Source organism: Mauremys reevesii, linkage group 3 (assembly GCF_016161935.1).
Source record: "Mauremys reevesii isolate NIE-2019 linkage group 3, ASM1616193v1, whole genome shotgun sequence".
Lineage (NCBI taxonomy): Eukaryota > Metazoa > Chordata > Testudines > Geoemydidae > Mauremys > Mauremys reevesii.
In genome coordinates this window covers 204,014,990-204,038,528 of record NC_052625.1, presented here as the reverse complement: position 1 = coordinate 204,038,528, position 23,539 = coordinate 204,014,990, and the positions used below count along the sequence as shown (strand labels likewise).

Below are 23,539 nucleotides of genomic sequence, written 5' to 3'. Positions count from 1 at the left end.
CCAACCCATGGGACTGTTATCCCCGGGTGGGTGACTGCAGGATGCAGGGCAGGATCCTTGTTCATAGCCTTTGGAAGAGGGATGGGGTGGAGGGAATCTCCAAATGAAGGACACAGAGCCAGGAGGAGGCAGAAACGCTGCGTTTTTCCTTTCTCTACCCTCTCTCCAGCTCTGCCATTACCTCAGGCTCCCGGCCTGGCCTTTCTGCTGTCAGTACCAGCGGGGACCCAGGGAGATGCCCTTAGATCTGGTGGACAAAATGGGTTGATTTGGGGGGAGTTTACCTCTGGAGTTTACCCTCTGCTTAAAGAGATCCACCGGATGGCGCTGGGCAGCCAGCTGCTGTAAATAGGGGTAGCTGCCCAGAGCTCACAACCAGGAGGCGGGGGTGTGGCAGGGCGGGGTCTGAGGGATGCCCCTGGTCCGTGCTCCATCCTTCCTGCCCATCCCCGGAGGGTGGACTCCAGGCCTTGTTCCGGAAAAGTCCAACCTTCCCTTCTCGCCTTTGTCCCTGTTCAGGCAGGACACGGACCAACTGCAGCCGGTGCCAGAAGAACCTGTCGCTCCAGACCTCCGTCAAAGGGCTGTACGTCTTCTGCGTCTTGCTGATCATCGCCGTGATGGTGCTGGCGTCCCTGGGTAAGCGCAGCCTCGGGGGACCCGACTCCCTTTTCCTTCCTGCCTGCCCCTCCCCAGGAAACACGAGCGGACCAGCGTAACATGGGCTTTCCCTGCCTAGGAAACCCACCTGGTCACCTGGGGGTCTGGAGGATTGTAATAATAATGGTATTTAGCTCTTGAAATCCTCATGTCACAAAGGCGGGCGGGGGAGGACAATCACCCCCATTTTACCCATGAGGAAACTGAGGCACAGAGGGGCAGTGACTTGCCCAAGCTCATGCAGTGGATCAGTGGCAGAGCTGGACTAGAACGTGGGTCTCCTAACGCCAGTGCCCTCGCCACTCGCCTGCTCGGGTTAAGTATACGTGTGCACCCCTGATACCACTAGCAGATGGAATCCAAACTTCTTTGCTGTGTGTCATAGCTACTCTACTGCTAACAGAAATTCCCCTTTAGCTATGGCAGCAGGGGCCTGGGCTTTGGGAGCAGAAGGCTCTGGGTGCTGTCCCCGCTGCCGCTGTGAAGTTCTGAGTGTGGTTGTAGGCAGCCAGTCACAAAGCCCAAGATTTGTTACAGTGTCTGTGTTCCCCCAGCTGCTCCAGGAGCCACTCGTAGGTAACGGGGCTTGCTGCTGCAGGGACTTGGTATATGCTGCAGAGCTCCCGTGCCATAGAGACATAAGAGCGGCCAGACTGGGTCAGACCAAAGGTCCATCTAGCCCAGTGTCCTGTTTGCTGACAGTGGCCAATGCCAGGTGCCCCAGAGGGAATGAACAGAACAGGGAGTCATCAAGTGATCCATCCCCTGTCGCCCATTCCCAGCCTCTGGCAAACAGAGACTAGAGACACAATTCCTGCCCATCCTGGCTACTAGCCACTGATGGACCTGTCCTCCATGAACTTATCTAGTTCTTTTTGAACCCTGTTATAGTCTTGGTCTTCCCAACATCCTCCGGCAAGGAGTTCCACAGGTTGACTGTGCATTTTGTGAAGAAATACTGCCTTTTGTTTGTTTTAAACCTGCTGCCTATTCATTTCATTTGGTGACCCCTAGTTCCTAACAACGACCAGCTCCAATCCACGGCCCGAACACTCATAATTCAGTCCCACCCCAGAGCCCCCTTATATCATAATGGCTCCCCTTTGCTGCCTACCCTCACTGTCTAGCTGTGTCCATTCCCTCGCTGTCTCTCAACCTTTGCAGGGCCAGGAGGAGAACCCAGGTCTTCAGTGCCCCATGCACTAGAGCAGCCCCATCCAAACCAAGCCAGCGTCCAACTCCCTCTCCATCCCCTGATTCTCAGCACAGAGCTCATGGTCTGAGACCCCGCCAGCATCCCGGCAGGGCACCGCTCACCAGTGAGCCCGGCATCTCGGTCCTCTTGTGGCTGCTTCAGTGGGAAAGCAGCGCGGCTCCCTTGACCTGCAGCCACCGAGGAGCAGAGATCTTGGCGAGCACAGCCTGGAGAAATCCCCAAGTCACAGGGTGGGTTCCCGCCTCTCACGACGAGGGAAGACCACCCACAGTCCCTCAGAGCCATGCGCCAGCAGCCTTGCCCGGGGAATCTCTTGTTTGGCCTTTGTGCAGTAATTGGCATGGTGGTTTCCTTTGGGCTTTTTTTGCAGTTTCATTTTGGGCAGAGAGAGCTGCCAGATCCCACAGCCCTGGGTATTGGAGGAGCCTCTGCCTGAGCCCCGCTCTCTCTCCCGCCCTGAGGAGCTAAGCATGGGTGGCCTAGAACAGCTACTCCTCCTCCCTGCTCTCTGGAAGTTCCTACACAGAGCACGCGTCACACCCCGGGCTTCTCCTCCTCCCCAGCTAGGGTGGCCCACCAGAGCACAGGTCTTCTCCATGGGCCCCTGCCACCTGGCTGGCCCACTGCACCAGGGGAGTGGAGCCCTGCCGGGCTGGTCCTGCAGCACCACCTGGCTGCGACGCTGACCTGGTGATGCAACCTTGCTATGCTGTGTGACAGCTGCCCGCGGAGACCAGCCGGCTGGACCTCACCCAGCTGCCCAGACACGCCCACGGCACAGTGCCGTTAGACAGGGCCTCACCCGGCACTGGGGTAAAGGGGCTTTCCCTTCCCTGGGCATCCCCGAGCAGGGGCCTGGCACATTCCTTGGGCTCCAAGAAGCTAGCAGGGGGAGGGGCAAAGAGAGGATAAACCCATTAACGATTGTGAGGAGCCCAGATACGACGGTGATGGGGGCCCTGCGAGTACCTGCGAGAGATTAGAGAGAACAAACAAGTTGTTTCATCACAGACGTAGAGATGGGGCCAAACGAAGAGCAGGATCCAAACTCAGCACCTTCGCAGCAGAACGCCAGACGGGTGGCAGCTGGGAACTCAGGCCTGGCCGGGCCCATCTGGGTCATCGACTCTGGGTCCCTGGTCTCCTGGGTGCCTCCATCCTGGAATCCCATTTGTACACTTGACGAGCTCCGTCGTCAACCCAGCGACGTTGTTAATCCCGTGTCTCTGCAATGGGCCAAAGCAGAACCTGGCACCCTCCGCCTGTGCTCAGATCTGAACCTGAACGTGTTGTGACGGGTGGGATCACAGAAACCCCCTGGGAGCTGCCAACTGATGTGCCAAGACTACCTCTGCCCCTGTTTTCCCTGCCAGCTCGGGACCCCAGCACCCTGCCTTGCTGAGCCAGATACTCCCGTCTGCTCCAGCACAGAGCCAGAGTCTGAATTACTTGCCCCAAAGCTGCAGGTTTACCTGAAAGCAGCTCACAGAAGTGTTCCTGTCTTTAACACTCAGATGCTCAACTCCCAATGGGGTCTAAACCCAAATAAATCCATTTGACCTTGTATAAAGCTTATACAGGGTAAACTCATAAATTGTCTGCCCTCTGTAACACTGCTAGAGAGATGTGCACAGCTGTTTGCTCCCCCAGGTATTAATCACTTACTCTGGGTTTAATAATAAACAAAAGTGATTTTATTAAGTATAAAAAGTAGGATTTAAGTGGTTCCAAGTAGTAACAGACAGAACAAAGTAAGTCACCAAGCAAAATACAATAAAATGCGCAAATCGATGTCTAATCAAACTGAATACAGATAATCTCACCCTCAGAGATGCTTCAGTAAGTTTTTCCTCAGACTGGACACCTTCCAGGCCTGGGCACAATTCTTTCCCCTGGTACAGCTCTTGTTCCAGCTCAGGTGGTCGCTAGGGGATTCTTATGATGGCTCCTCCCCACCCTTTGTTCTCTTCCACCCCTTTATATATCTTTTGCATAAGGCGGGAACCCTTTGTCCCTCTCTGGGTTCCCACCCCCTCCTTCTCAATGGAAAGACACCAGGTTAAAGATGGATTCCAGTTCAGGTGATATGATCACATGTCACTTGCCAGCACACACATATACAGGAAGACTCACAGGTAAAACACAGCCATTTGCAGACAATGGTCCTAGTTAATGTGAGTCATCAAGATTCCAAACCACCATTAATGGCCCACACTTTGCATGATTACAATAGGCCCTCAGAGTTATATTTCATATTCCTAGTTTCAGTTACAAGAATGATACATTCATACAAATAGGATGACCACACGCAGTAGATTATAAGCTTTGTAATGATACCTTACAAGAGACCTTTTGCACGAAGCATGTTCCAGTGACATTATATTCACTCATTAGCATATTTTTATAAAACCATATAGACCGCACAGCGTCACACCCGCCCAGTGTCAGGGCTGAGTTAACACACTTGAGACAGCACTTCAGGCTGGTACCTCCGATCCAAACCCAGAACCTCTCCTGACCCCGTCTGCCCGCCAGCGCCCGTCCCTTCTCCTCGGCCTGCTGATCCCTGGTGCAGCAGCTCAACGAACGCCCCAGCGTAGGTGACCTTCCCCTGATCCGTAACCTTTCCCAACTCCTGAAGAAGGGCTGGCTTCCCTTGGTGGGTCTGATTCCAGCCCGCTCTGGGCTCCTTGCCCATCCCACACTCCAGAGCGGCAGGAGGCAAGTGTCGTTTTAGCCTTTGGCTGCCGCTCTCATTTGTCATCCCATGAAAATTGCCTCCATAATCAGGTTTGGACGGGAAGAGGCCACCACAGAGCAATGATACGGGAGAAGCTCTTGACAGAGGGAGGTGATGCAGGCGACAGCGTTTCTGCAAAGCTGACGCAGAGGTTGGCTCACTTGGCAAGGGTTGGAAACGCCAGGTGGGCCTTTGTACAAATAGCATCCATGGGCCAGACCCCCAGCTGGTGCAAAGTGGCCGAGCGCCATCAACTTCCTCGCAGCTCCCCCCGGCTGAGTGTGCAGCCCCGTCGAATCCCACCCACCCGAAGGATTCGAGCAAACCCTTTCCCGGTGCCCATCCCTAGTGGCTGATCCGATTGCAGGGTCAGACCTGCCTTAGCCATACCATAGACACACGGTAAGAGAGGCAGAGGGGAGAGGAAGAATCTGCCCCAGGTTTAGGGTTAGGCAGATTCTCATGCTTCAGAGCTTCCGCTGGTCACCTGCAGGGGCCAGGAAGAGATAGTTTCCTTGAGGGAGCTCTATGCACCTGGCAAGGTCGGGACCCTAATGAACGAAGCAACAAGGGAAGAGGCCACAGATTCCAAGGACCATTGTGATCATCTAGTCTGACCTCCTGGGTAACACAGGCCAGAGACCTGCCCCCCCCCCCCCCCGATAATTCCGAGAGCAGATCTGTTAGGAAAACATCCAGTCTTGATTTATAAATGGTCAGTGATGGAGAATCCACCATGACCCCTTGGGAAGTTGTTCCAGTGTTTAATTACCCTCCCTGTTAAAAAATTACAGTTATCTCAAATCTGAATTTGTCTAGCTTCAATTTCCAGCCATTGGATCTTGTTAGATCTTTGTCTGCTACACTGAAGACCCCATGATTAAATATGTTTTCCCCACGTAGGTACTTACAGCCTGTGATCAAGTGAACCCTTAACCTTCTCTTTGTTAAACTAAATAGATTGTGTTCTTGAGGCTGTCACTAAAATGCAGGTTTCTAATCCTTTAATCATTCTTGTGGCTCTTCTCTGACCCCTCTCCAATTTATCAACATTCTTCTTGAATTGCGGTCACCAGTGCTGGACATAGGATTCCAGCAGCGGTCGTACCAGAGGTAAAATCTCCTCTCTGCTACTGCTCAAGATCCCCTCTTTAAGAATCCAAGAATCTCTTCTGGCCACAGCATCTCACTGGGAGGTCCTGTTCAGCTGATGATCCACCACAAGCCCAAAATCTTTTTCAGCGTCTCTGCTTCCCAGGATAGAGTCCCCTGTCATGTAATGTGTCCTACAGTCTTTGTTCCTGCGTGTAGACATTTACATTCAGCCCTTCTAAAACGCATATCGTTTGCGTGTGCTTGGTGCAGCAAGCTATCCAGATCGCTCTGTGGCAGTGACCTGTCCTCTTCATTATTTACCCCTCTCCCAATTTTAGTGTCATCTGCAAACTTTATAAGTGATGATTCTATGTTTTCTTCCAGAGCACGGTTAAAAATGTAAAATAGTGAAGGGCCAAGAACTGATTTTTGCAAGACCACACTAGAAATACACCTGCTCGAAGTGAAGATTCCCCATTAACAATTACATTTGGAGACCTATCAGTTAGCCAGTTTTTAATCCATTTAATATGTGCCATGTTCATTTTATATTTTTACTTTTTTAATCAAAATGGGGGGGGGTACCAAGTCAAATGCCTTACAGAAGTCTATTACATCCACGCTATTACCTTTCTCAGCCAAACTTTTGAGTGCAAAGTAATGTACATTGGAAAACATAATCCCAACTATACATACAAAATGATGGAGTCTAAATGATCTGTTCCGACTCAAGAAAAAGCTGTTGGAGTCTGTCAGGGTTCCCTCCCCACTCTGAACTCTGGGGTACAGATGTGAGGACCCGCATGAAAGACCCCCCTAAGCTTATTTCTAACCTAAGCTTATTTAACCAGCTTAGGTTAAAAACTTCCCCAAGGCACAAAATCTTCCTTGTCCTTGGACGGTATTGCTGCCACCACCAAGTGAGTTAGACAAAGATTCAGGAAAAGGACAACTTGGAGTTCCTGTTTCCCCAAAATATCCCCCCAAACCCTTCACCCCCTTTCCTGGGGAGGCTTGAAAATAATATACCAACCAAATGGGTAAACAAGGTGAGCACAGATCAGACCCTTGGGTTTTTAGGACACTAAAAACCAATCAGGTTCTTAAAAGCAGAACTTTATTATAAAGAAAAAAGTAAAAGCAGCATCTCTGTAAAATCAGAATGGAAGCTAATTTTACAGGGTAATAAGATTTAAAACACAGAGGATTCCCCTCTAGGCAAAACTTCAAAGTTACAAAAAACAGGAATAAACCTCCCTCTTAGCATAGGGGAAATTCACAAGCTAAAACAAAAGATAAGCTAACGCATTTCCTTGCTATTACTTACAATTTTTTGTAATCTTGGATGCTTATTTCAGGTAGGGTTTTAGGGGATGGTTTTTCCTGCCCTGGTCCCTCTCTGTCCTGGAGAGAACAACAAAGAGAAGCACAAACAAAATCTCCCCCCACAGATTTGAAAGGATCTTCTTCCCTTATTGGTCCTTTGGTCAGGTGCCAGCCAGGTTATCTGAGCTTCTTAACCCCGTACAGGTAAAGGAGGGATTTTATGCTCCCCTGAGCTGTATGTTTGTGACAGAGTTGTGGTTAGTTCTCTGAAAACATCCGTTCAATGTGCAGCGGCAGTCAAGAAAGCTCACAGAATGTTAGGAACCATTAAGAAAGGAATAGATAATAAGACAGAAAATATCATAATGCTAGTATATAAGTTTGTGGTACACCTACATCTTAAATACTGTATCCATTTCTGGTTGCCCCGTCTCAAAAAAGATATATTAGAATTGGGGAAAGTACAGAGAAGGCCAACAAAAATGATTGTGGGTAAGTAACAGTTTCCATATGCAGAAGACTGGGACTTAGAATAGAGATGACTAAGGGAGGATATGCTAGAGAGCTATAAAATGATGACTGGTGTGGAGAAAGTGAGTAATGAAGTGTTATTTACTCCCTTATGGAACACAAAAGCCAGGGGTCCCCCAATGAAATTAACAGGCAGCAGGCTTAAAACAAACAAAAGGAAGTATTTCTTCACATAACGCATAGCCAATGTGTGGAACTCAATGCCAGAGGATGTTGTGAAGGCCAGAAGTATAACTGGGTTAAAAAAAGAATTAGATGATACATTTATGGAGGATAGGACCATCAGTGGCTGTTAGTCAAAATAGTCAGGGGGCAATCCCATGCTCTGGGTGTCCCTAAACCTCCAACTGCCAGTAGCTGGGACTGGATGATGGATCACTCAATAATTGCCCTGTTCTGTTAATTTCCCCTGAAGCGTTTGGCATTGGCCACTATCAGAAGACAGAATACTGGGCTAGATGGACCATAGGTCTGACCTAATATGGTAGTTCTTATGTTCTATGTTCTTAATCTCATCACAAAAAGATATCAGGTTAGCTTGACAGGATCTATTTTCCGTAAACCCATGCTGACTGGCATTAATTACATTACCCTCTTTTATTTTTTTATTAATCGAGTCTCATATTAGCTGCTCCATTGTCTTCCCTGGAATCCGTCTGGCTAACTGGCTTATAAATACCTGGGTCATCCCATTTACTCTTTTTAGCTATTGGCCCAACATTAGATTTCTTCCAGTCTTCTGGAACTTCCTCAGTGTTCCAAGACTTATTGGAAATCTACATTAGTGGTCCAGCGAGCTCCTCAGCCAACTCTTTTAAAACTCTTGGACCCACTGATTTAGAAATGTGAAACTTTTGTAGCTGCTGTTTAACATCTTCCTGAGATACTAGTGGAATGGAAAGAGTGTTATCATCATCATATATTGAGACTGCATTATCTGCTTTTTTCCCCAAATACAGAATAGAAATATTTATTGAACACTTTTGCCTTTTTTACATTACTATTGACAGTTCTACCATTTCCATCTAGTAATGGACCAATACCATTGTCAGGATTTTTTTTGTTCCTAATATACTTAGAAAACTCATTGTCCTTAACTCTGCAGGCCATGGATTTCTCCACGTGTTCCTTTGCATCTCTTATCATTGTTCTACAACACCTAGCTTCTGATTTATTTTCATTACTCTCAACTTCCGCTTTCTTCCATTTCTTATATATTCAAAAGATGAAAGGTCAGGACTTTAGCTGGTGGAAATGTATGCCAACTGGGCATCTGACCCCATTGATTTAAATGGAGCTGTGCTTATTTACACCAGATAGGGATCTGGCCCCATTGAGTTCAGCGGAGCTTAATCAGTTTCTACCAGCTGGGGTTCTGGCCCAAAATGTCTGCTAATGCTAAAACCAACTAACAGCTCTTTCTATTGGAAGAGGATCCGTTTCAGACAATTTGGTTTCCAGAAAAGTATCATTATTCACTCACTTAACCTAGAAGAGCTGAAAGCACAGACCATCCCCCATATTCCCATCTCTCTCTTCCCCGCAGTCTTTAAGAAGGTCAATTCCATAGCTGATGACATCAGCTCGGCCCAGACTTACTACGAGAAGAAGATCGTGTCTGTCCAGGAGAACCTCCAGGAGCTCGGTGAGTGTTCTGATCCCCATGGAGCACTGGCCCCATTATATCTCCTGACCATGGGCTGCTATCCGTCAGGCAGCAGAGTAGCCCTTGGAGTTAAGGGATTTTGCGGGGTCACTAGTTGGATGGGATTAGGGGGGTTGGTGGTCAGGGGAAGCTGCTATTTGCTCTAGCAAATGGAAGAGGGCTGCTGCAGGGAAGGTCTCACAGAGCCTTCAGTGTGAACCTCTATCCTGACTGGAGGAAGAACTAAGAGGAAGTCCGGAGGGGAGGAGGAAAGGCCTACATCTCTCCTACAATATCCTTGTACAAGTTCCTGTAGGAAACATGGGAAAGCTGGATCATAATAATCCTGAGAACACTCTATGGGTCGATGGGAAAGTGTGTTCCAAAGGCAAGTTAAGTATCACTATCCTTGTTTTACATGTGGGGGAAACTGAGGTACATAGCAATTAGGTGACTTGCCCAAGCCTGTGCAGGGAGTCAGTGTCAGAGTGGGGATGACTGAGAACCCAGGCAATCCTGGTTCTTGGGCCTCCCCTGCTGGAGAGATCTGTAGTTTGCCCACATGTGGCTTAGCAGTACCTGTGTCCAACTATTAGGAATAATCCCAGAGCACATGGGGAGAAGAACGTGTTGTGGAGAGAGCCTCGCAGACACCGGGGTCTAGTCCGAGGGGGAATGTGTCCATTCTCCACAGCTGACGCGTGCGTCGTTGCTTGGCACACAGCATGACGGAGCTATGTATCTCTCATTCAGATCAGAAATCCTCGGGGAACTGCTCCTTCTGCCATGACACAGGGCAGCTGGGGCAGGAGATAAGCAAGTTGCAGGAGGAACTGGAGAAGATTCAGAAGATGCTCTTGGGCCAGGAGATCCTGCTGGACCAGACCTCACAGGGGTACCAGCGGCTCTCATCCACCAGCAGCAAGATCACCAGTGAGATGGATGGCTGCTCGTTCTCCATCCGGCAGGTCAACCAGACCTTGGGGCATTTCCTAGCCCAGGTGAGAGGCTGGCAGGCGGCCACCTCGGCGCTGGATGACTCCCTGAAGGGGCTGCTGCAGGAGCGGTACGACGTCAAGGCGGTGGTGGAGCAGATGAACTTCACGGTGGGGCAGACCTCGGAGTGGATCCACGCCATCCAGCGGAAGACGGACGAGGAGACGCTGACTCTGCAGAAGATGGTGACCGAGTGGCAGAACTACACCCGGCTCTTCGGGAACCTGAGGGCCACCTCGTCCAAGACCAGCGAGCTGGTGAAGAGCATCCAGGCCAGCATGAGCTTGGCCTCGCAGAGGATCAGCCAGAACGCGGAAGGCATGCATGACCTGGTGCTGCAGGTGATGGGACTCCAGCTGCAGCTAGATAATATCTCCTCCTTCCTGGACGACCACGAGGAGAACGTGCACGACCTGCAGTACCACACCAGGTACACACAGAACCGGACGGCGGAGCAGTTCGAGACCCTGGAGGGGCGCATGACCTCGCACGAGATCGAGATCAGCACCATCTTCACCAACATCAACGCCACGGACAGCCACGTGCACAGCATGCTCAAGTACCTGGACGACGTGCGGCTCTCCTGCACCTTGGGCTTCCACTCCCACGCCGAGGAGCTGTATTACCTGAACAAGTCTGTCAGCCTGATGCTGAGCACCACGGACCTGCTGCGGGAGCGGTTCAGCCTGCTCAGCGCCCGGCTGGACTTCGACATCCGGAACCTGTCCATGATCATGGAGGAAATGAAAGTGGTGGACGTGAGGCACGGGGAGATTCTGCGCAACGTCACCATCTTACGAGGTGAGTTGCATGTGGGTACCTCCTGTCCGGGGCTTGAACCAGCGGTAAAGGACCAGGGCCCTTGGGTGGAAGAAGTAGCAAGCTCATAAAGCTCTTCTGTGGTAGTGACCCACGTGAGTGTGTGTGCATTCACCGGGGAGCCCAGAGGGGAAACTGAGGCAGCAGACCGGTGACCCAAAGCGAGGAGCTAGCTCTTGTATGTGTCTGAACTGGAGGATTTTGGCTGCAGACAGGGGCTTTTGGAGGCTGCTGGTTCTGCCACAAAAAATCTCAGGGCTGTGATTTCAGAAGCGATGACTGATCTTTGGTGCTTGATATGAGACACTTGAAAGGGCCTGGTTTTCAATGATGGGGAGGGGGCTCAGTGCTTGCAGCATTGCAGGCCCCTCTATGGTGTCTCCATCGGGGCTAACCGCTGTGATGCGCTCAGCCCCAGGCAGCTGGGGTTACCGCTGCTGCTGCTGTGGGTGCCACACCTAGGAGACACCAGCTGAGGGGGAAGCCATGACCTGCCAGCTCCCTGGTGAAAACAGGGCTGAGTTCACACGTCATAGAATAGAATCATAGAATCTCAGGGTTGGAAGGGACCTCAGGAGGTATCTAGTCCAACCCCCTGCTCAAAGCAGGACCAATCCCCAACTAAATCATCCCAGCCAGGGCGTTGTCAAGCCAGGCCTTAAAAACCTCTAAGGAAAGAGATTCCACCACCTCCCTAGGGAACCCATTCCAGTGCTTCACCACCCTCCTAGTGAAATTGTTTTCCCTAATATCCAACCTAGACCTCCCCCACTGCAACTTGAGACCATTACTCCTTGTTCTGTCATCTGCTACTACTGAGAACAGCCAAGCTCCATCCTCTTTGGAACCCCCTTTCAGGTAGTTGAAGGCTGCTATCAAATCCCCCCTCACTCTTCTCTTCTGCAGACTAAATAATCCCAGTTCCCTCAGCCTCTCCTCGTAAGTCATGTGCTCCAGGCCCCTGATCATTTTCGTTACCCTCCACTGGACTCTCTCCAATTTGTCCACATCCTTTCTGTAGTGTCTGTAGTGTCATCTTTCTTCGTGTGTGTCACAAACACACACACACACATCACAATGCACCTCCAACACCACTCCACTCTACACCCATATACAGTCATCCACACACCGTAGCGCGCACACACATCACAACACATCCCCCACACCCACGCACCCTCTCTCCTCCACACCCACATACACTCACCCACACACTGTAACACACACACATCAGAACGCATCCCCCCTACACAATTCTCCTCCCACACCCACCCACACATACACACACACACACACATCACAACACATCCCCTCACACCCAACCCACTCTCCCTTCAACACACACACTTATCCACACACCGTAACACACAGATCACAACGCACCCCTAAACATACTGAACCCCCTTCTCTCCACACCCACATGCACCCATCCACACTCATACATCATCAGACACACACAACACCTCCCCACACCCACATACATCCACCCACACATCACAACACACACATACATCACAGCACCCTCCTCCTCCCACACCCTCATACACAGGCTATGTATTCAATGGGCCACTTGTTTCTCCCTCCGCATGACAGGGGGTTGCTGCTGGTTGGGGCTGGGGCGTGCCAGCAGGGGGCAGCGTGGGGGCGGCTTGCATGGAATCCCACCCCCCCGTTCTGTGGCTAGCCAGAGGCCCTCACTCCCAATGCAGCTGCTCGAAATGCCCTGAGGACAACACTAACCCCGGGGTGCTGTGATGTGTGGGGGTGGGGGACGGCTGTGCGTTGTGATGTGTGGGTGTGTTACGATGTGTGGATGGGAGTTGGTGGATGTGGGTGTGGATGGATGGGAGCTGTGATGTGTGGGGGTGGGGGACGGCTGTGCATTGTGATGTGTGGGTGTGTGTTACGATGTGTGGATGGGAGTTGGTGGATGTGGGTGTGGATGGATGGATGGGTGCTGTGATGTGTGGGGGTGGGGGACGGCTGTGCATTGTGATGTGTGGGTGTGTGTTACGATGTGTGGATGGGAGTTGGTGGATGTGGGTGTGGATGGATGGGAGCTGTGATGTGTGTGGTAGGGGCACGGCTGTGCATTGTGATGTGTGGGTGTGTGTTACGATGTGTGGATGGGAGTTGGTGGATGTGGGTGTGGATGGATGGATGGGAGCTGTGATGTGTGGGGGTGGGAGACAGCTGTGCATTGTGATGTGTGGGTGTGTGTTAGGATGTGTGGATGGGAGTTGGTGGATGTGGGTGTGGATGGATGGGAGTGTGGCGGGGAGAGGGGTGCTGTGATGTGTGGGGGTGGGGGACGGCTGTGCGTTGTGATGTGTGGGTGTGTGTTACGATGTGTGGATGGGAGTTGGTGGATGTGGGTGTGGATGGATGGGAGCTGTGATGTGTGGGGGTGGGGGACGGCTGTGCGTTGTGATGTGTGGGTGTGTGTTACGATGTGTGGATGGGAGTTGGTGGATGTGGGTGTGGATGGATGGATGGGAGCTGTGATGTGTGGGGGTGGGGGACGGCTGTGCGTTGTGATGTGTGGGTGTGTGTTAGGATGTGTGGATGGGAGTTGGTGGATGTGGGTGTGGATGGATGGGAGCTGTGATGTGTGGGGGTGGGGGACGGCTGTGCGTTGTGATGTGTGGGTGTGTGTTACGATGTGTGGATGGGAGTTGGTGGATGTGGGTGTGGAAGGATGGGAGCTGTGATGTGTGGGGGTGGGGGACGGCTGTGCGTTGTGATGTGTGGGTGTGTGTTACGATGTGTGGATGGGAGTTGGTGGATGTGGGTGTGGATGGATGGGAGTGTGGCAGGGAGGAGGGGTGCTGTGTGAGGTGTGAACACCAGTCCAGTTGTCAATAAGTAGCTGGCAGGCCGAGGTTTCCCTCTCAGCTGGCGTCCCGTACGTGTGGCACACACCACACCAACAGCTGTAACCCCGACTGCCCTGGGCTGAGCGGATCACAGCGGCTGGAGACCTGATCTGGGACCTGATTTGCCGAAAGCGCTGAGCCCCCGCCCGCGGGAAAGCAGCCCCTTTAAGGTATCTCATGTCCCGCACTTATCGCTTTTGAAATCTCCACCCTGAAATTTTAGTGGCAGAATCACTGGCCTGAGAACCACCCAAAAGCCTGTGTCTGCAGTCAGAAACCTCCAGTTCAGACATGTACTAGAGTCAGCTCCCCACTTCAGGTCACTTGTCTGCTGCCTCAGTTTCCCCTTCTGCGCACCATGGTGAAAGCACCCAGACTCAAACGGTGCAGGTCACATCCCCTTTGGCATTGACACGTCTTGGCCAGCGTTAGCTGGTTCTGAAATGGCTGGCACGTGTCACACCCTTGTCGCTGACTGGCGGGGACTGAGGAGATATCTAGTCATAGCCACTTTCTTCTGCACGGAGTATTTACAACAGGGAATAGGGGCTGGGGGTGGCCGGGGACAGGGCTTAGCAGCGAAGGAAACCCCCATATCAGGGAGTGGTACGTGCCAGCTACTTCCGAACCAGCTAACGGCCGCAGAGACGTGTCATTTGGGGTGACCCCAGACATGTTCTGTCCTTGCCCAGGGCCATTCACTTGACCCACATCCAGAGCCTTTTCCCTTTCTCCGGGTCTCTGCAGCCTCTGCCTGTGACACAGGGCACCTTAGATCTAGTTTCCTGGAGGTGACATGCATGAGCCTAGCGTGTGCCTTCTGACTTCCAGCCTGATAGCCCAGTGCCCTGCTACAGGAGGGTCTGGGGAACACCCGTCCACTAGAAACTGCTGGAGGCCCAGCAGCTCATTTCACTACGTTATTGCTTATTAGAGACTGGAAATCCTTTGGGGAGGGGGTGGTAGTGCCAGGCCTGGATCAGAAGCCATGCCCTGTAAATTCATTGGCCGCTGAATCCGTGTCTTCAGGGCCGATCCTGATGGCAGGGCTCGGGCGCCGGGACAGCTCCGAAACCAGCAAGGGCCTGTTTTCCTGTCTCTGAGCCGGGAGCCTGGTTACGGAACATGGTGATGGTCGCATCTCCTCCAGCAGCATTTCAGTCCCGTTATAAGAGGGACAGCAGTGCTGTGAGCAGGGTCCCCGGCCCCCAGAGCTGTCTGCTTTGGGGTCCCCAGCATTGCCACCCTGGGGGTGGCCAGGGACAGGGCTCCTCTGGGCCACCTGGGGGCCAGGAGTGGGCACGAGGAAGATGGAGGCTGAGGGCTGCTCACCTGCAGCAGGAGGGAGATACCTGCACAGGTTTCCAGCACACTGACAGGTACCTTGGTGACAATACAAGCAAGTGGAAGTGGGTTTCGTGTTTCCCAGGGCTGTGTAGCACATGGAGAAGGAGCGCATGTTAACACAGCTGGGTGTGACCCCGGGAGACCAGGACGGGGCAATCTTGTCAGGGCCGGAGGTTCTGTTCCGAGCCCAGACCTAGATCCAGGTGGGTTTGAAACCCAGCTCTGCATTCTGAAGCCAGGGCCCATTTCAGGTCTGCGGTGTCTTGCTCTGGGGTGAGAGGGGTCTGACCCGCACTGGGGTGCTAGAAATAACACTATCATCAATATCCCCCCACACACACTGCAGCTACAGACCCCTCCCTCCCCATCTCCTGCCCCCACCGGACAAGTGCCTAGGCTCAGTCTCCCACCTGAGACCTTCCCCAGCCTAGTCCCTCTTCCCCCAGCTGCGCTTGCAGAGACTTCCAGCCCCCGCCTCCCAGCTGTCGCATGATCCCTGTTCCCTGCCCCAGCTCTCCTGCCTCCCCCTGCTGCCGAGCCAGCCCCCGCGCGCCTACAGAGGCTGCTGTGTGTGCGGTGAGCCTGGGAGCCTTTTGGAAACCGCTCTGGGAACCTGCTGGGCGAAAGTCAGGGCACAGGAATGACTTTAGCCGGCGACCACTGAAATGCAGCCACCTCTGGGATGGAGCACAGCAGCTGGTTGGCAACACACTGCAGCAAGGGCGAGAGAAAGCTGCAGGAGGGAGTATAGAAAGGGAGAACATTGCCCACGCTGGAATTTGGCCAGGACGCCCGGGTGCTCCAGCCATGAAACGCACCGGGGAACCGCCTATTGACATCCCATGTTAGCTAACCCCCCTCTAGCAGCATGTTGCAGTCCAGAGACGGAGCGTGAGTCTATTGCTTAGAGGTGAAGGGGGAGCAGGGGTTAATCCCAGCTTCCCAAGAGCAGGAAGCCTCCCTGGCACAAACACACCCCGCTCTCCTGGCTGCCATGGAAAAAGGGAGCAATGCACAACGAGCTGTGGATCTGGCAGGGCCAGGCAGCAGGTGCAGCTCCTCCCACAAAGCCCCTGGCCTCAGACAGTGCCTAGCTGTGTGTCCCTCTGCGGGCCGGGCCGCTGGAGTCAACACATGACGGCATCTCTAGTGGGCAGGGAGGGTAAACAGGAGGCGCTGGCAGGGGATGGGCACCTGGCGCCTGCCCTTGGCTCCCGCTGGTGGAATTCTCCACGTGGTCCCCCGGTGCTGCCAGTCAATTCCACAGCAGCCTCCCCCAGCGGAGATCGGACAATTCCTCGGACACCAGCCGCTTCCTGGGAGCTGGACGATTAACCCCAGCAATTCCGGCAGAGGGTCAAGTCGCTCTCCAAATCCTGGGGCAGGGAGCAGGGGCAGGAACGATGCTGCCCTCCCCGGGCGCGTTGGCTGGGCTGCCCCTCCCCTGTGACGCTGAGCAGGGTTAGGACGGGGTAGGCATCTCCCACATGATTGGTGCCCCGTAGGGTGACCAGGCAGCAAGTGTGAAAAATCGGTACAGGGGGTGGGGGGTAATAGGAGCCTATATAAGAAAAAGACCCAAAAATCGGGACTGTCCCTATAAAATCGGGACGTCTAGTCACCCTAGTGCCCCGGGACTGTGTGGGCAGGTGTCAGTGGACCTTGGTTCTTTGTGGCCTTAATGTGTCATCTGCCTGGGGTGAGAGGGGTCTCCAGCTGCCGAGCTCCGTGCTATCCAGTGGCATGTCCCCTGCAGGGCAGGAGGACCACTCAGGCTCCCACTGTAACCAAGGTAACACTGGTTAACGATGTGCTGTGCTCCTCACCTGTTCCTCTCCCGTTGCCTGGTTACTGTAACCAAGGTAACACTGGTTAATGATGCTCTGCACTCCCCACCTGTTCCTCTCCCATTGCCTAGATACTGTAACCAAGGTAACACTGGTTAACGATGCTCTGCATTCCCCACCTATTCCTCTCCTGTTGCCTGGATACTGTAACCAAGGTAACACTGGTTAATGATGCTCTGCACTCCCCACCTGTTCCTCTCCCATTGCCTAGATACTGTAACCAAGGTAACACTGGTTAACGATGCTCTGCATTCCCCACCTATTCCTCTCCTGTTGCCTGGATACTGTAACCAAGGTAACACTGGTTAACAATGTTCTGCATTCCCCACCTGTTCCTCTCCCATTCCCTGGTTACTGTAATGAAGGTAACACCGGTTAACGATGCTCTGCACTCCCCACCTGTTCCTCTCCCGTTCCCTGGTTACTGTAACCAAAGTAACACTGGTTAACAATGCTCTGTGCTCACCACTTGATCCTTTCCCCCAAGGTGTGCCTGGCCTCCCTGGACCCAGAGGACTCAAAGGCGACGTGGGAGTGAAGGGGCCCGCAGGAAGCAAGGGGGAGAAGGGTGACGCCGGGGGCCTGGGCTCTCCCGGCCCGCAGGGCTCCAGAGGACCTCCAGGCATCCCAGGCCCTCAAGGCGAGAGGGGACCGATCGGCGTGAAGGGCGTGCCGGGCTTTAAAGGCGCTAAGGGCAGCTTTGGGCAAGCTGGCCTCAAAGGACAGATGGGCCTGAAAGGCGACATGGGCCCTCAGGGGCCGGAGGGAGCTCCGGGGCCGGTGGGGCCAGCAGGGCCGCGAGGGAAGCCAGGGATCCCAGGGAAGCCAGGATCTCCAGGCCAGCTTGGCCCACCAGGTCCAAAGGGAGACCCTGGTGTGCGTGGGCCCCCAGGCTTACCAGGGCCACCGGGTGTCTAAGCCAGCCCCACCCACAGCCCTGCCCTACGGGATGCTGGCCCAGCTGGGACGGGGAGGGGAGGTCTCTGCAGTGCTGAGTGAACGTGCCAGCTGGCCGGAGGCGCATCCCAAGGCCTGTCACTAGCATCCCCCTGGGAGATTCAGCCGGTGATCCCGGCAGGGAGCCCGACCCCCTGCACCCTTCCCAGGACGTCCTGCCTGAGCAGAGCGGCTGGGATCCCCGCTCGCTGTTAGGACCTGGATCCACGCTGACCTGCACAGCAGGCAGCCCCCAGAGACAGCCGAGGGCAGCACGGCCCCCTGGATGGGAAACCAGCGCTGTCCACGTCCCGCCCTTCCCTTTCCAAGAGCCTGCTTGTACCTGTTTGACCCAGACACGTGGGGCTGTTTGAAAGGCAAAGAGCTAAATCTCCGTGTGTGTGAAAGAGACTGTGCTAGGCCTTGCCAAGAACACCCTGGGCTTTGCCCTGCAGCTGGGCCCAAGCAGGCCTCCCACGTCTCTCGTTCCCTGGCAGAGCCTGGGCGTTTTGCTGCCTGGCACAGACCGACGTGCCTCCGGCCGCTTCATTGCCTTGGTTTCCATCATCCGCTTCTTTCCCTGCATCCTCTGCTCCAGCCCTCGCTCACTGCAAGTGGGTCTGGGCCCCGCGCTCTCATTCCACACCTGGTCGGGGCTGTCTCTGTGTATTCAGACACGTTGATTCTCCCTCCTGGCCCACATGGCAGCCAGTTGGGCGTGGTCCAGATGGCCTCAGCTGCTGGTACCCGTTCAGCTCCTGGTGGGCAGAAACCCATGGCACAATCACCCCTGTTGTCAGTAGCTACCGGTGTGGTGCTTTGCTCTTGTTCGATGATGATAACAGTCGGCTGCATGCGTGTCCCCTCTGTGTGCTGCCCCGGCTCTGCGCAGATCGCTGACACAGCAGACCCGACAAGAACCCCCAAAGACACAGACTCTAGTAAGGTACGAAGGAACCCGAGCCAGGTTTATTGTCAAACGAAGCACAGTAATACTTCCCCGTAGACTCTACAAGACATACTACGAATTTGTGCCCCCTGGCAATGGACCAGCTCAGTCAGTGACCGGACTCTCCACTGCCCCCTAGACTGGCCAAAGACGCGCACTCCGGGACCTACTTTTATACAAATTACTCATCCCTATTGACGTATTGAGATACAGCCCCTTGGCTCATTAGGGTGCTGTCTCCCCTTTGATCATGTTGTTCCAGACATACAGATCTATCCATCGTGCTGTCCTGTCTTTAAGATGCACCTGCCTGTTCCTTGTTATGTCTATGGAGTGTCCTTGTATCAGGCTGTCCGGGTGCCATCTTGGCACAAGTTCCTCTTATTAGCCCTTATGTGTGAACGCACCTGCTTCTAACAACCCTCTTCTCGCTAAGTTCTGTGAGTGGGGCCTGCCTCTGGCTCACAGCCCAGCTTTTGCTTAGCAATGCCTGGAAGAACTTTGGTTCAGGCATCAGGCCTCAGACTAGGCCTCTGACACAAGAGTTTATATTTCAGGGCCTCATCTTACTACACCCACCATCTCCGCTGGCACCCTCACTGGCTGCTTGCAATAGAGGGGCCAAGGATCGAACGGGCCCTGCTCCCCCCGAAGAGGGCTCCCTCCAAGTCAAGATCGAGGGATTTGGGGAGCAGACACTGTGCCCTAGGCAGCCAAGGCCACAGGCTCTGAATTCACGTTTAAAACCTCCAGCCCCTTTGCATCGAGAGCCCCTAAGAAGGATGCTGACAGATTGCAGCGGGGTCAGAGAGGAGCCGTGACTGATTAAAGAATCAGAGAACATGTGCTATAGTGATAGACGCAAGGAGCTCGATCTATTAGCTTCACAGAGAGATGGCTAGGGGGTGACTTGATCCCGGTCTGTAAGTATTTAGTAATGGGATCTTCAGTCTAGCAGAGGAAGGTCTAACACAACCCAACGACTGGGCGTTGAAGCGAGACACATTCAGACTGGATAGAAAATGTACAGTTCAGAAAGTGAGGGTAATTAACCGTTGGAGTAGCTTACCATGGGCGGTGCTGGATTTGTCATCAGTGCCATTTTTAAATCACAATTGGACGTTTGTCTAAAAGCTCTGCTCTAGGAATTATCTGGGGCAGGTCTCCGGCCTGTGTCATGCCAGGTGGGTGGGGAGGAAGGGGTCAGACTAGCTGATCACAGTGGGCCCTCCTGGCCTTGGGATCCATGAAAAGCTCCTTTGACAGCTACAGAGGCCCTGGGTGACCTGCCGAAAGCCACGTGCTGAGCCAGGGTGGAGTTAGAACCGAAGCCCCCGACTCACTCCCAGGCCGGTGGCTGATTGAGAGGAGCACGGCTCCCTCTGTGGCTGGGCTGAACAGCTCAGCTCATTGCTGTTCAGGAATTGTATTTAGATCGCCCAGTGCTCATCGTCTGGCAGAAGCTGGGGGGGAGTCAGTGAGAATCTAGGAAGGGGTCACGCAGCAAGTCAGCACAGTACAGCTGGGAACCGAACCCCGGTCTCCGGATTCCGGCTGCAGGAAGCGGCAGCACCTGGCAGTTCTGCAGGACCTTGCACCCAGCGGTGGGAGCCAGCAGACTGGGGTTTCACAGGAATTGGCAGACTGGCTCAGCCCTGCGGCCCAGCTAGCCCAGCGTCCTGGCTCAGGCAGCAGTAGCACTAGATGATTCAGAGGAAGGTCTGAGACACCCCCTCCCCCCAGCTGCTGATGAGGGAGAATCTGCCCCTGACATAGGGCTAATCCTGATCCCTAACAGTTAGGTAGAAGGCTGGATATTCCTGTTACCCATAGACATGCCCAAGTCCCTTTGACTTATGTTAAGGTTTTAGCCTCAGTGACCTCCAGTGGCAGTGAGTTCCACAGACTAATTGTGCCTTGTGTGAAAAAAATATTTTCCTTTGATCAGCTTCTGAATCTGCCCCTTCTAATTTTCTTTGCATGTCCCCTTGTTTATGTCTCATGAATCAGGGAGAACAGAAGCTCCCGATCTCCCTCCTCCAGATGACTCATTATTTTATAGGCTTCGATCAGGTCCCTTCTTAGTCGGCTCCTCTCTAAGGTGTCATTTGAAGCTCTGTCAGTGAGCGTGGTCAAGTCCCTTCCACCGCTCTGCGCCTCAGTTTCCCCATCTGTGAAATGGGAACAAGAAGACTCCCCCAGCTTCGAGAGGTGTGGCTGGAGAGCACTGCTTGTTACTGCCATTCGGGCCTGTTTGCAGGGGCAGTTTAGAGATGTGGAGGGAGATCCGTCCTCGTCCGTTCCCATTCAGCAATCCATCACCATGGGGTCAATGACTAATGGAGCATGGGGGCACCAGGCTTGGGGAGGGGGGGCTTTACGTGGCTGCAGCAGCTGGGGAAGGAAGGGGAGGCCTAGGGGAGAGGCACCACGTGGGTTTTGGGGAACACCCTGGGTGGTGGGGGCGGCTGAGCTGTGGGGCCGGGGTCATGAGCCAAATGGAAGAGGAAGTGTTTGGGGGGAGACGGAGCTGGGGAGCCGTCTGGCTGGGGGCCTAGAGGTGAAGCAGGCTGGGGGAGGTCTCGGGCTGACTCAGGAGCTGGGAGGGATTGGGAAGCGGAGCGGTGAAGAGGCTGGGGAGATCCTGGATCTGAGCCCCTGACTGGCAAGTGGCCCCAGCGCCGCACCAGGATGACAGGCCCAGGCCCTGCCTCTGTTCAGCCACGGGGCCCACGGTTTGTGGCAGGCACAAAACTGGGCAAAACGGCCTCCCAGAGGCCCGTGTGAACACAACGCTCGGCCTCGCTGCCTGAGCCGGCCCTGCCCCAGAACAGCCACTGTGTTACGGTTCAGACCCTGCCTCTCGCGTGCCGAGCCTGGGCTGGCGCGGGCACCTACCTGCAGGACCATCCCCTGGCCTGCCGCAACCCCCCAAACCCACCCAAAACACCAGCGCTCTGGGGAGTGCCCGGTCTGGCTGCCACCCCTGTGCCAGGCCCGAGGGAACCAGCCCATAGACAAAGTCCCCTGGCCTTGGCTCTGGGCACAGGCGTGGGAGGGGGTCTCGCCCCATTCCTGCTGAGCGGTGATGGTGCCTTACGCGATGAGACGTGGCGCAGGCCGGTGTGATGTCGCGTGTGTGCTACATGGGGCAGCTGGTTTGCGTCATCTCTCTCCTGCCCTTTTCACCCTGGTATCTACCCACGCTATAATGGCAAATGTATTCCTGGATCAATAAAGATACGACTGTATGGGGAGCGCCCGTGCCCTTCCGTTGTGTGTACCGCATTTCCCATTGCTTTGATGTTTCGGCGAAGAGACGAGTGCCCGACGCATGGCTGGATCCTGGAGACACCCTACTCCCAGCTGGCACCTCAGGGGGTGAGGGGCTCCCCTCCTGAGGGGGAGATTTCAGCATCAGTCACGCTGGCAGGCCCAAGATTGGTGCTGACCAGCTGTTTAGGGCACAGCAGGGGTGGAAGGGTGGCCCCTCCCCACATGAGGTCTCAGAGTGCCGGGGAAGGGAGCAAAAAATGGGGATCCAAGAGGAGACACCTCCCGCTGCCCCCAAATGAAGCCAGGACTCACTGACTGTGTCTATACCAGGGTTACTCAACCTGTGGGAGGGCCAGAGAGGTGGGGGAATCAGGTCCGGCCCCTGGGGGGGGGGCTGGGAGAACCTGGGTGGGGGGTCAGGTCCTGTCACTGGGGGAAGGTTGCAGAGCCTGCCCTGCACAGCTCCTGTCCAATGGGGCTGGCTGGACTCGGCTCCCCACTGCGGGAGCTGCGACCTGGTGTGTGGGGTTCCCGCACCGCTCAGCTTCGGCCCAGCCACCCCTCCGGCATGATGACAGGAGATCGGCTGGGCCAAAGTTGGGCGAGTGGCACTGCGCCCCCGTGCATCCGGGCACACGCCGCTCACACACATTTTGGCCCAGCAGCCGCCCTGATGCGGGGGCCTGGCTGCAGCGGTTGCAACACCCAGAAGAGCAAGCCACACCGAGCCAGCTCCAGGTGACAGGAGCCCCTGGAGCTGTTGCTAGGGAACACATGGTGCACTTATTACGTTACCGCCTGTCTTACCTATTGGGGGAAAAAATATTTCATCCGTCAGATGGTTTTTGCACTAAAGCTATTTCCAGGGGCACGACCGACCATCAAGGTTTACAAGAACCACTGGCCGATCCTGCAGTCCCGGGGTGTGATTGCAGCTGACGTATTAACAGGGACCTCAATGGCAAAGCTCCCAAGATGGGTCACTCACCACTACAGCAGAACTTCTCCCTGATGGGACCTGGGAGGCGCTCCACCACTCCCAGCTCCTGTGGCCGCTCCGGCGCGGCCGGCTCCCACCAGGAAGAGGTGGGCAGTGATCAGCTGGTGTGCCTCGAATGGCTCAAGTTGTTACGGGGTTCTTCCCCTCCAAGGGAAATCGGCCTTCAAAAACCTCTGTCCACCCCCCCCCCCCGCCCCACCCCACCGGGCACCAGCCAGATCCATTCCCTGGGAATGGCAGGCATCAACTGTGCCCTGGGTATCAATTGGAGATGGAAGGTATC

At 54.3% G+C, this 23,539-nt stretch overlaps 1 protein-coding gene across 3 annotated transcripts in view; it reads left to right on the top strand.

The window, feature by feature from the left end:
- The window catches only part of SCARA3 (scavenger receptor class A member 3), a 34,191-nt gene extending 11,961 nt beyond the window's left edge, over positions 1 to 22,230 (top strand). For all 3 annotated transcript variants that reach the window (XM_039532746.1, XM_039532745.1, XM_039532747.1), the window contains 4 exons: positions 520 to 639; positions 9,115 to 9,213; positions 9,967 to 11,010; positions 17,583 to 22,230. In XM_039532746.1, the coding sequence (XP_039388680.1) occupies positions 520 to 639; positions 9,115 to 9,213; positions 9,967 to 11,010; positions 17,583 to 18,013 (1,694 nt within the window). In that variant the 3' untranslated portion in view covers positions 18,014 to 22,230. The remainder of the gene's footprint in view (positions 1 to 519; positions 640 to 9,114; positions 9,214 to 9,966; positions 11,011 to 17,582) is intronic.
- The last annotated feature ends 1,309 nt before the right edge of the window (positions 22,231 to 23,539 follow it).